Source organism: Notamacropus eugenii, chromosome 1 (genome assembly GCF_028372415.1).
Source record: "Notamacropus eugenii isolate mMacEug1 chromosome 1, mMacEug1.pri_v2, whole genome shotgun sequence".
NCBI classification, from domain to species: Eukaryota; Metazoa; Chordata; class Mammalia; order Diprotodontia; family Macropodidae; genus Notamacropus; species Notamacropus eugenii.
This window is the reverse complement of record NC_092872.1, coordinates 327324455-327337534: the sequence shown is the minus strand read 5'-3', so window position 1 is coordinate 327337534 and position 13080 is coordinate 327324455. Positions and strand designations below refer to the sequence as shown.

Here is a 13080-nt window from a genome sequence, read left to right as displayed (position 1 = left end):
TGACTAAACTAAAGGGTCTTCTTATTTTCAGCAATTGATGTATTTTTTCCAGAATAATTTAGCTATATGGGCTATACACGGTCTCTTCAGAATATTACTCTAAACAGTATTCTCAACAAACCATATTATTTTTTGGGTCAAAACCTAGTGTAACCACTATAAATCTGAAGTTTTGTTAGAAGTACATGAAGACCTAGCAGGTTGGTTTTTTTTTAAGTTGTAGCAGTCCAGAACTTAGGGATACATTTAACTTGTCTAAATCCAGTACCAGTCTTTGGTAAGTATAAGGTTGTACTTTCTTTCTTCTGTGATGCTGCTGAGATTCTTTAACCACTTTTGATTTGTAAAAATGACTGAAGTGTACTTATGAATAATATATTTAGATTATTTGAAAATATAGTCTTGCCCTTTACCCCATTTAATTTAAACAATGAAGTTTGATCACCACTTACTGTTTTAGTCCATGTCTTTCTTATAACTTGTAGAAGGATAAAACTGATATTTTAATATTAATGTTGGCCTTTTTCCCATTCAGTTTCAGTGATAGCCATTTGTTGAAAATCATGTTTTGTATTGATCTTTGTTGGGTCAAATGTATATTAATATTTTGGTGAGCTGAGCTTTTAATCCACTAATGGAATCTCGAAACAAAAAGCTTCACAGTTCACTCTAATAGACTAGAATTTCAGCCTGAAATCTGATCTTGGGTTTGCCAATGACTTAACTATAATGGTCCTCATTCATAGGTTTTCCCTGCCCTGGCACAACCCTTCCTCTCCTGCCTCTCCCCACCCACACCCTTAGGAAAGTTAATCAGGTTATTTGTTTAATGCAGTAAATAAGCAGAAGAAATTGCTAAGGGCAAGGATAATTTACAACCCAAAGTAACACCATTTTTTATTTATGAGTCACACAAATTAAGTGAAATTAATCCAGTGGTATTTTATTGTATTTTTCCACATTTACAGGATGAAATCTTTGACATGGTGAAACCTAAGGATCCTTTGAAAATATCCCTTCAGGATTTAATAAACAGTAATCAAGGAGACACAGTCACTACCATTCTAATCGATCTGAATGGCTTCTGGACTTATGAGAACAGAGAGGCTCTTGTAGCAAATGATAATGAAAACACTGCAGACATAGAGGACACATGATCTTTAACAGACTGACCTATTTCCACTGAGACATGCTTGAATGTTGTATGATCATACAAAAAGTGAATAAATTGTAAGGGCGTAATTAAAATATTCATGTACCTGTAGAAAGTTGCAAGAGCCTGGTTTATTGGGATTTTCAGGTTAACTAAATCTGAAGCCATTGGGGTCAAATACTAATTTTTAGGAGGTAAAATATTATTTGGTTACGTTTAGTGTATATATGGCAGACAGTCATGTACCATGTCATAATGTTTTGCTGACGGTGCAAAGTGCCTATTTTAAATTTCTATAATAATTTGTAAATGAGTAATTTTAATGACAAAATTACTTCAGAAACTGTGTATATAATGTATCTAATTTGAAAGTTTATATTTGTAAAGTTCAGTTTTACAATAAATCAGTCACATAAAGAGTTCATACTAGTAACTGATAATTAATGGCAATTCATAAAGTATTTCATATATTATCATTTGACCCTCATAAACTCAGGCTTAGGGTAATTACATGATATGCCCAACTTTAGTCTATTAGTGGTAAAGCCTCAGTGCAGATCTCCTAATATCAAAGACAAAGTCATTTATATTATACTATCTCCTAGATTTGTAGACAGTTCTATTTTATACAGCAGTGTCTGAAAGATACAAAAGGGAAAAGTAATATTTTTTTCCTAATTTCTGGTGAAAAAAAAAAACTAAATGAAACTTGTTCTAGCCACTGGTTTCCTAATAGTTTCAACAGAAACTGCAGGTATTTGGATACAGGCTTTATTTGAGATGACTGGGGTTGGGCTTTTTCTAATAGTTGAAGGAAGCAAGCATATCTGATATTTATTTTATTGCCTAATAGAACCACTTGAGTTTGACTCTAGTGATTACTACAAGTGTGTGAGCAGTAAGAGCACTGGTTTTGTACTACTAGGGTGTGTGTGTGTGTGTGTGTGTGTGTGTGTGTGTGTGTGTGTGTGTGTGTGTGTGTGTGTGTGTAACAAGCAATAAATATTCACTCAGAAGTCAGTTTGTGGGGCATGTAGTATTCAGGGAAGTATAAAAAGGTTTAGATGCAGCACTGAGGGCCCAGTGGAGATTAGGGAAAAAGAAATGTTTGGTGGACCAAGGCTGCATACTTGTGAATCTTTCAGGGACTTAAAACAGCAGGAGCTTAGAAGGTGATAAGAGTAAATCTAGAGTTGGGTTTGGAAAAGGGGGAAGGGATTTCAAGAATAGAGGACAGTCTAAAATAAAATTGGTTTAGATTTCAAAGGGAGGAAAATGAGGCCAGAGCATGAGTGCCTGGGAAAATGGAATGGAGCATCAAGTTATAGGAAGAATGGTGAACAAATTTTGGAGGGAGAGATGGAAGGATAGGAAAAGTATGGTCAGCTAAAGGGTATGTGTGTGACTGGTGTGGAGTAAAGGTACAAATTATGGGAGCTCAGTAAGGCTAATGAACTGGGAAGGAAGGGTATATGAGGGGACATTAGCATTTATCTTGATATCCTCCAAGTAAGGGTTGTAAGTACAGACTGTAAGCCCCCCAGAGCTTAACTTTTTCAAAAGGGGGAGGGCCCAACCTGGGGCTACAGATGGCTGCGACTCTTGAGGTTTGGGGTGCTGGGGGACCCCAAAATACCAACATGCGGGGTCCTGCTCAAATGAATTCGACAAAAGCCTTTTTAAAACAAAAACAAAAACGGAAAAAAACCCCAAAGTTTATTAACGATCCACCATAATGTGTTGGCTCTTAGGGAGCCTAAGCATTTGTAACGCTTGTATTCACAAGCAGGCCAGATAGAATCTTAGCTAGACAAGAGTCTGAGCTGGATGGAATCTGAGCGCCTTCATAGAGGTGAGATGGAACTTAAATATTGAAAAAGACTGAGGGAAGAATCCAGGTATCTCCAGATAGTCTAGGGTCTCAGGCATGGTCTTGACAGATCAAACCCAGGGAGGATCCTGATGGGAGTGGCTGGATCAAATGGGAGGAATATCAAAAGAATGCAAAATAATCTGGACCACAGGATTTTAATAAGATAGGGAATATCTGGACTGGGAGAAATGGAAGGGGACTCCAAGGAGCACCCCCCCAACCCCCCAAGGCCAGACTTTCAGACAAATGGGACAAAAGCCCTCCAGATGCAAGGGAGGCTTGGCTTGGACTTGGTACCTCATCACCACTAGGATTTGCATAGGGTTATACTTGGATGAAGTGAACTTTGAAGAAGGTTCCTGAAATGTCGGTGGTAGGAAGGTCTGGAAGTGGCAGTGAGGAACATAAAAAGATTCTGAGTACACTTTTATTTTGTACCAGTTAGGGAAAAGAATGAATGATTTAAGATTGAAGAGGGATAGAGCACCAATAAGGTATTATAAAAAAAGATGAATTCAGTTATGGATAGGAACAAATGAGGAGCTTCACATGATCATGTAAAGCAAATAATTTAATGAATTAACAGGTAATCATCTTAACCATTTTATACAGTTTGCATAAACTAAGTATTACATATTAAGGCACAGTAAATACATTGTATACAAAGGTAGGAGAAGGGCCTGCTGGATCATGGTGATGGTAGTACAAAAAGATAGTTCTGGACATTTCAAATCTTAACATTAAAAGCTAACAAATCTATAATTTTAACGTCACAGTTCAGTTGTTGCTAGCTTTAGTGTTTAGGACAAACACTTGACGAGTTATGGTATAAAGTCTAAATTTCAGGAATAGGGAAAGTGGGAGGGGGTAGATGAAATGCAGAAATGAGGAGGAAACATTTAGGTAGGTTAAGTAGTACTTTAGAAGAAATTGCCAGGACTTAATTGGAAAATTTATTTTTGAAAGAAAGGAACTGTTAAATATAAAGTTAATGCTTTAGCAATGAACTATCAACTGGAAAAGAAAGTACCACTTATCTGCTATCAACATGCTTTTTGAAAACTTTTGCCTATAATCAAAACCTTTTAGAGATTTATAAATTATAAAATGGTAAAAGGCTATGGGGAGAGGGGTTTAGATATCAAATCTTGATTTTTTCGTTTATTAAAACCTGCTTTAAAAAGGACAATTTGAAAATAGGGATAAAAATTTGATTCCTTTTTCAAATTGTAACTCAAGTACATGCCTTGTGCCAACCAGTCAGGAAAGAGGGGTAGGTAGGTGGTTGGAGTGGATAGAGTGCCAGGCTTAGAGTTAGACAAACTCCTCTTCTTGAATTCAAATCTGGCCTCAGGCACTTAACTACCTGTGTGACCCTGGGCAAGTCACTTGACCCTATTTGCCTGAGTTTCCTCAACTGTAAAATGAGCTGGAGAAGGGAAATGATAAACCAATCCAGTACACAACTGAAAAACGACCAAACAACCAAGATCAGGAAGACCAGTTTTTCACAGCAGGTTTAAGAGAGCTATTAAAGTTGTTTTGAATGTATATACTTATTTAAATGGAAGACGGAATGGTTAAATTTTGTTTAGATGCCTTTTTAACAATTATCCTGCATTTCTGAAAACTTTGGTCGGTTTTAAATTTAGTATGTTCTTATCTGGGTTTTAAAAGCAGCATTTCTAAAACATACCACCCATTCTTTCCTGCCCCTGCAATGCTACAAAGAAAAGTTACAAATGACCATCACAAACAAATCTCATACCCATACTGATTATGTACATTTGCACATCTTCAAAAGTGACTTCTTATACCCATAAGGGTTTGCAAGTAACATGATGGGTGATGGAACCTGCATGCTGGTTATTGATCACTTAATTTTATACACTGGAAGATGAAGAATGATAAAGGCAAAAACTTCATTGCCAAAAGTAGGAATCTTTCTGAGCAATTTTTAATTTGAGCATATGCTCTGTAAATTATTCAGTTGCTAAATGAATCTTTACAGCTTGTATAAGAAGTATTTTTAAAACTGAAAAATGAGTCAATTTGATAATAAAGAAAAAGTTTAAGATTAAGGATGTTTAAACAAGATGAAATTATCTTAAAAGCTAATTTGGGACTAATGGAAATGAACAGTTCCACTCCAACCAAAACATTTTCTATGACTAATGAATATGAATTTTTCTAAACTAACAAGAAAAAAACGGTTTTCATCTTGTTCTAAGACTAAATTTTAGATGCTGAGGAAATTCACTCTAATAGTATATAGCCAGAGTCAACATAAATATGACAACACATTAGATAATATTATTTTTTAAAAATTCTCTTTAGAAGATTTAGAAATATTTCAGTTCACCATATACCTTGCTCAGTGTCATAAACATAAAGTGACATTTTCGTTTTGTCATTTAGAAAAAAAATCTTTTACTGTTTAGGAGATTTAAGCTTTAGCCTAGTTTCCTTATGCCTGTAGTCAAGTCACCTGTTTGAAAGAAAATTGCTATTTACTAGATAGACTTTGGATTCTTTAAAAGACACCTTAGAGCTACTGAAGGAAGGGTAATTCCCCCTTTCAACAAAATTTTAAATATAAATAACTTTCTTGCAGTAAGTTTCATTAAGTTAAAAAAAATACCCTGGAGTTTGAAATTTGCTAAGTGGTTTTATTCTAAATTTTGGCTAACAGGGGTTAAGTTTTGTTTATTTTCCATAGTTACTTTACAGTCTCCGTCCATTTCAAAATTAAGGTTAACAAAGGATGTTGATGCTTCTGGCTGGTCAGTCTGAACAGTGGAGTTGGCCTGGAGCTTCTGCTGCTGCTCCTGATACTGTCTTTCTGCCTCTTCAGACATTCGATTTTCTTCTTCTTCCTCCTCCTCCTAAAAAGAGAAATTTAAATGCATAGAAATTTAATAGTGAGATGTTTTCTCTTAATCAACTAGATCAAGAATAAAAACTGTCCTATGAAATTAACTTCAGGTGGGGTTATCTGGAAAGATATTTTAGAACAGGGTATATTTAAACTGGACCTAGGAGGATTCATTCAACAATCCTTTATTACATACTTACATGTAAAGCCTTGGGCCAGGCAACATAGACCCTGCCCTCAAGGAGTGTACAATCTTAGTTCAGGAGATGTGACACATTCATGTAATCACATTTGTTTAAGACAAAAAATGTTACATGAGGTCAAAAAACCTCCAAGATTTTGGCTGTGTCACCATGGGCAAGTCACTTACCTTTTATCTTCCTCAGTTTCCCCTAACTGTAAAACATGGATAATGTGTGGCATTGCACGGATTGCCCCCTCCTCCCCCCACTCAAATTGACTGCTCAGGTGTCTGTCTCAAAGTAAAAACCTTTATTTGGTTCTCTGGAGAAGCAGGTGGTCCCTTCACCAGTAAAGCTGGAGTAGGGAGGTGCCTTACAGAAACAGAATGGCAACTTATATAGACCCTGACGCGGAAGTCCCCCTCCCACCACTGACTATTATTCTCATTGGCTGAGAAGCATGGTCTTACATTCTAGGCCTGAAATCTAACCAATCCCTTTTGGAACTTGCTTCAAATTTCCCACTCCCCAGATCATTACAAAGCCCTCAGAAATACATGCCATCATATGCAAATTAGGTATTGAAAACATGCAAATGAAGCATTGACAACTTATGCAAATTAGGCAGACCAGAGTGAGGAATGCAGACTGCATGGGCATATGCAAATTAGGTATTGAGGAGTGAGTGAATCATAGCTAATCATTGATCCTAATGCACTGTATAGCCTTATATGGAAATCACCTAACTCTGGAGGAATAGAAACTTGGGCCTAAGGTCTCTTCTACTCTAGGGAAGAGTCTCCATACTACTGAGAAGTCTTCACTAAATCTGTTCCCATTCAGATAACAATAGCACCTACCTCCAGGATTGTTGTCAGGATCAAATGAGATAATATTTCTAAAATGTTAAGCACGCAGGTGCTAAACACGTAGTAGTTATTAGTAAATGTTGCCTTCCTTTGAAGGGAAGCTCCCAGCTTGGTTCAGGGAAAGTTTCAGTCTACCCTAGGGGCTCCTCTTGCTTCTAGTTTCAAATACAGATTTCTGTTTAGCTTTTAATGCTTTTTCACAACCTGGGCCCAACCCTTTCTAGTCTCACTGGATATTACTTATCCTTCTAAACTCTTTGATCTGGCCAAATTGGCATCTGTTTTTCTAACAGGACCATAAATATTTTCCCTCCTCATTTCTGCCTTAGAGAATTCCTATCTTCAAGACACAGCCCTACATGAAGGCTTTCTTCCTAATTTTCACCTTCAACTGCTACTGCTTTCCTTCCCAAACTACTTTGTTATTAACTACTTTCTATTTTTTTTATTCTTATTCTGTGTATACTTCTATATATTCTTGTTTCTCCATTAGTATGTAAGGTCCTTGTGAGTGGAAACAGTTTAATTCTTTGTAGTACTTGTACCCCTAGAACTTACATGGTACCTAGCACATAGTAGGTGCTTAGCGCTTGAGGTCAAATTTGAATTAGATGTTGAATGATAAGTATGATGGGGTTCAGACTCTGGGAGGCTCCTTGAGCTCCCCTTGAATCTTCCCACTTAATCTGGCCTTCCTGACTCAAATCTAATCTTCTCATTTGTTCCAGCAGTCTCAGGAAGCCCATGGGCTTTTCGTTATCACTGTGCCCAGGTCTCTGTTGCACTCCCCACCCTTGATCCCATCAAAAACCCATTCCCCAGGCTGCTGACCACTCCCATCAAGATCTTCCCTAGAGTCTATCTGTACTCACCTCAGGGTACCAGTCATTAACATACTGCCCCTATCAAGACAATCCCTGGGACCTCAGACTACCTGGCAACACCTGCTTCTGGCCCAGGTCCTGCATTGTCTGGTATCTCCTGATTGCCTCCAGCTGTTTCCAACCCTTGAACAGTCACCCCAGTCCCACTGAGGTCCTCCTTGGACTTCTCCTCAAGACCCTCCCTAAACCCCTCCTCCCACAACCCTAGACCACCCTAGACTACCTGACCACCCCCAGATCCTTCCTACAGTCTTTTCTGTATTTAAGTTCCATCTTGCCTCCAGGAAGGCACTCAGGTTTAATCCAGCTCTGACTCTGTCCAGCTGAGATTTTATCTGGCCTGCTGGCCAATACAGAGTGTTACAAATGCTTAGGCTCCTTAAGAATCAATCCAAGGTGGCGAATCTTTAATAAAGTTTGTTTTTCTTTGGCTTTAAGAAGGCTTGTGTCGAAATTCGAGCAGGACCTAGCATGTTGGTATTTTGGGGTCCCCAGCACCCACCAACCTCATCAGGTACAATTTCACAGAGAATGACACAAATATGAAAAACAACGTATGATGGAATCTAGGAAAACTGGAGCATAGTGAATATGAACAGTAGGAGGAGGAGAAATCACTAGAAAGGCAGGTAGTACTAGATTGTGAGCCAGGCTAAGGACATTGCACTTTATCTGGAATGTGAGAGGGTATCGCTGATAACATAGGAGTAAAACAATCATATTTATATACAAGGAAGAATAATCTAGTAGTAATTGAGGAATTGATGTGCCCCAGGGCAGCAGGTGGGAAAGGGACAGATTCCAGAGAGACTAAAAAGGAACAGTAGCATTTGGTAAATTGCTGGATGAGAGGGGTGAGAGAGAGAGGGAGAGACAAATAATTTGGAGACAGTAAAAAAAAAAAAACCAAGAAATCTTGAGTTAGTGTACTACATGACAAGTTTCATATCCGGTGCTGGAATCAAAGGGGTTGAGTTTTGTGGGGAAAGTTTTGAACATACTTTTGATGTTCTCGAGTGAGTGACAGTAGCAACACTAGTACAGCCAAGATAATAACAAACTGGAGCTAGGAAGAGCAGTCAGCAGTACCGGCAATACAGAATAAGGTATCAACTGTCAGGTTAGGTTGACTTCATAAGAATATGAGATTGAAAAATTAAGAATACAGAGACTGGAGAAAGCCAGGGAGAGAACCTTGTGGAATACTTGCCTTAAGGGACAAGAAGCATCAATTAAGGAGACTGAAAGAGCAGTTAGAGGAGTAGAAAAAGAATTATGAGAGTACCAAATATCTCCTAGAAATCAAGCGAGAATAGAATATAAATGAGGAGAAATTGGTCAACTTAATTACTACATACAATTGTTTGAGAAGAACTGGGAAAAAAGCAAGTCATTTTATTGCTGTCTAGGAGTGCTGGGAACCCTGAAATTCAAGGGCAAAAGGTAGGGCTCTGCCTCGAAAGAATTTGACTCAAGTCTTCTTTCAGTCAGAGACAAGGTTTATTGTATCTCCAGTAGCAGCTGGGGGATTTTAAGAACCTATGTATTTCATGGGAAATAGCCTGGGGTAGTTCTGAGGTAATAGACCATGAAGGGCTGGGCTGGGTTAGAAGTAACAGAATTAAAGGTTGGGGCTGGGTCAGAACCATAAAGAAAGAACAGTTGAAAGGATTATTCTGGGATGAGCTGATGCCTCAGGCAAACACCAGGGCCTGGGCCTTGTGGGAAAGTTTTGGGGCTGGGTTAAAAGTTCAGAGAGGGGGTGAAGTCCAGAGCCCACACCCCATCATTTTCTGTAGAATGTTGGAGATGTTTGTAAGTCATTAAGTGAAAAATTTGTAAGGACGTAGATATACTCAGTGTAATTTTTGAAGTTTGGTGGAAAGTGGTAAGAATAAATCACTAAGCATTTATTAAGCATTTACTATGTCAAGCACTGTATGAAGCACTGGGGATACATAAAAAAATAAAGTGTCTACCTTAGAGGAGCTTACATTCCAATAGAGAAGAATCGTGTGTGTGTGTGTGTGTGTGTGTGTTTGTGCATGTGTGTGTAATCAGTAAATAAAAGGTAAAAAGAAAGTAGATGGATAGTAGCCCAAATACAATGTTCAATGGGGTATCAAATGTGTTTTGAGTTTGTTGTTGTTGTTTTTTATGACTGGCAAGGCTTAGAGACAGATAGAAAAGAACCAGTGAAAAGAAAAAGATTACTGGAACCATGGGTACAAGGTAAGGTAGTAAGGAGGTATGATACTCATTTTCAAGTATTTTAAAAGCTGCCATGTGGAAGAATATTAGACATGGAAGCAGAACTTTGAAGCAATAGGTGGACATTACAAAGAAGCAAGTTTAAGCATAAGATAAGGAACTAATTCCCAATAAACAGAATTAACCAAAGGTGGAATAGGCTGCCTCCCGAGGTGTGGGCTCCTCTACTTTGGAAGTCTTCAAACAAAAACTGAAGTAATCAAAATATTTAATTAAGTACCTGCATATAATAACAATAACTAGCACTTAAAGAATGCTTTAAGACTTGCAGAACAGTGTCCACAAGTTATCTCATTTGATCCTCACAAGAGCCCAGTGCAGTAGGTGCTATTCTTATCATTTGTTTTCTTAGTAGTTGTTCAGTCATGTCCAACTCTTTGTGAGCCCATTTGGGGTTTTCCTGGCAAAAAGACTGAAGTGATTTACCATTTCCTTTTCCAATTTCCCAATTCATTTTATAGATGAGAAAACTGAGGCAAAAAAGGGTTAAGTGACTTGCCCAGGGTCACACAGCTAGTCAGTGTCTGAGATCAGATTTGAACTCAGGGAGATGAGTCTTGGCACTCTATCCATTATGCCACCTCGCTGTCCCATCTTCATTTTATAATTTTAAAAGGAATTTTATTAAGCTTTCATTTATATTTTAATGTGGTAGGGAGAATTTTCTTGAGGGGCTCTACGGTGATGTTCCCTAGTAGCCTCTTCTTCATCATCATTTCTCTCATCTCATTTCTATGCGGGAAACAAAAAGAGAAATTCTGTTTCCACAGGATTAAAACACCTCCCGGCTTTGAGTGATAGTAGAATATAAGTCAGAGGTGACTGGTTCTAATCAGTTGTGATCTAGCAGAACCAGGTTTCTGAACAGGAAAAGGTCAGAAACTTGTATGCATGCTTAATGAACTGTTTGAAGGGGAACCTATCAGGGAGGAGAACAGGAAGTGGGAGGTTCAGGAGGCCAGTAGAGAGCAAGGCATGAAATTTGAGGTGGGAACAGCATAAAAAGCATTGCATTTGTCGAAGCAAGCATATATTTGTATTTGTATAAGCAAGGGATCTCCCTAATGGAGAGACCCGTTCCAAATAATTGTATAAATAAAATGAGAACTTTCCTGGCTTCACAGTGAGTATTGTTCTTCGTTTCGAGTGAGCATGTTTCTTACACTTTGAGGCACATTTCCTCATGTTTCTGCCTCCTAATTCCTCTGCAGGCAGATCAAAATTATCCTTGGTACCTATTCAGGTTTGAGGAGACCAGATAAGGACATTGAGGAAACAGTGTGCCTTGAGTTAAAGAAGTAGTAGTAAGCATCTGAAATAGAATTTGAACTTAAATCCTCCTGACTCTGAATCAAATACTTCCTAGTGCCACATAACAGCCATTATGTTCAAAGACAAAAGGGAAACAGTCCTTCAGGTGCTTACACTATATCAAGGAATATAAAATACAAACAGGCCAATTTGCTACTCCTGCCCTTCAGTCAAAGCCAATAGGTGGAGACCAGACCACACTGTACCCACTTGTCTTCATTATCAAAGCTCTTCCCATCCACTGATAATGTGTGTCAATCTCCCTACTTTCCCAATTCTTGCTGAGGAAAAGACTGCTGCTCTCTAAGCCCTTCTGCTCTTGCTCTTATATCTATCTACCTCACCCCTAATACACAGTCACCATTATCCACTGGGGCCTCTGGAACTCCCAGTCTATAAATATTTCCCTTCATTTTTTATCCCTTTCATGCTCCTTCCATCTTCTACATCTCACTGAAACCTGGCTCCCCCAACCACCAAGATATTGCATTCCAGCCTGCCTTTTCCTATAGCAAAAATACCTTTCATATCACTCCCTGAATGGTTTCAGATGGGAAGCTGGAATAAACTTTGTTCCCCAGTCTTCCAGACTCTCTCAACAATTACCCCTCAGCAGTCTCTCCTCTCCTTTAAAGTTCACTCTATACAAATTTATTACCCAATTCAGATCTTGGTGGCTGTTATATATGCTTGGTGCCTGTCTCAGTTTCCCTTTTTCCACTGTAACTCCTGCCCTCTAACGGACTCCACCATTACCCAAAAGTGTTCTGCTTTCTTGATGAATAAATTATTCTGACCATAATCATCTATGCATAACTTTTATGCCTATTTCTTCACCTATGTTTTCATCTGCATTGTGACATTCTGTCCTATCCTTCAGTACTTTGCTGAGCTGCAAACCCCACTGACTATACTTGTCCCTTTTCCAAAGTCTGAATCCTTAGTGAACCAGTTCAACTTGAAACTATCCTCCATTCTGGAATCCCTTGCATCCTGGCTTAATGCTGTGACGAACTCCAACCCTGGATTATACCCACCATTTACCTCCTCTGCTTTTCATCTAATGCTGCTGGAGTGGAGGATCCCACACAACTATTTGGACTAGGTTCATTACAAATGTGTTCATCCTAACCAGGCCCTTACTGTAGCAACCCTTTTACTCTTAATTAGTTTTCCACCTTACTCTCTACAACAGATGTTTCCAAATTTTGTCTTTTCTTCTTGTGCCTTTGATAGCCCTCCCTCCCCTCCTCTACTCAACTGAAAAACTCAAATATTTCACTAAAAAAATGGAAACCATTCAGTGTATTTCTCTTCCTCTATGCCTAATTTCACAAACCCCTTGAGATCACCCCCAATTTTCCTCCTTTAGTCTGATGAAGAGGTGACCTTTTTCATTAAGGTCAAACACTCCACGTGTGCCTTTGGTCCCACTCCTTCCCTCCCCACACCCTGGCCCTAACCTCTCTAATCTTCAATCTTTCTCTTCTACTGAATTCTTTCATGCTACCTACAAACTGTCTCCTCATCCTCAAAAAACCCTGACTAAATGATTGCTATCATCCTGTATCTCCTTTTCTTAGTGAAATTCTGAGAGAGAAAAAAGAGAGGAAGGGAAGGAGAGGGGAAGAGAGAGAAAAAGGGGGAGGAGAAAAGGGAGGA

At 38.6% G+C, this 13080-nt stretch overlaps 2 protein-coding genes across 4 annotated transcripts in view; one reads left to right on the top strand and one right to left on the bottom strand.

The window, feature by feature from the left end:
* PPP2R3C (protein phosphatase 2 regulatory subunit B''gamma) overlaps positions 1-1575 on the top strand; it is a 28447-nt gene extending 26872 nt beyond the window's left edge. For all 3 annotated transcript variants that reach the window (XM_072629724.1, XM_072629725.1, XM_072629726.1), the window contains exon 13: positions 969-1575. In XM_072629724.1, coding sequence (XP_072485825.1) covers positions 969-1157 — 189 coding nt within the window. In that variant the 3' untranslated portion in view covers positions 1158-1575. The remainder of the gene's footprint in view (positions 1-968) is intronic.
* A 4099-nt stretch (positions 1576-5674) lies between these two features.
* Positions 5675-13080, bottom strand: part of SRP54 (signal recognition particle 54) — a 137009-nt gene continuing 129603 nt past the window's right edge. Inside the window, exon 17 of the mRNA XM_072629723.1 lies at positions 5675-5911. Coding sequence (XP_072485824.1) covers positions 5696-5911 — 216 coding nt within the window. The 3' untranslated portion in view covers positions 5675-5695. The remainder of the gene's footprint in view (positions 5912-13080) is intronic.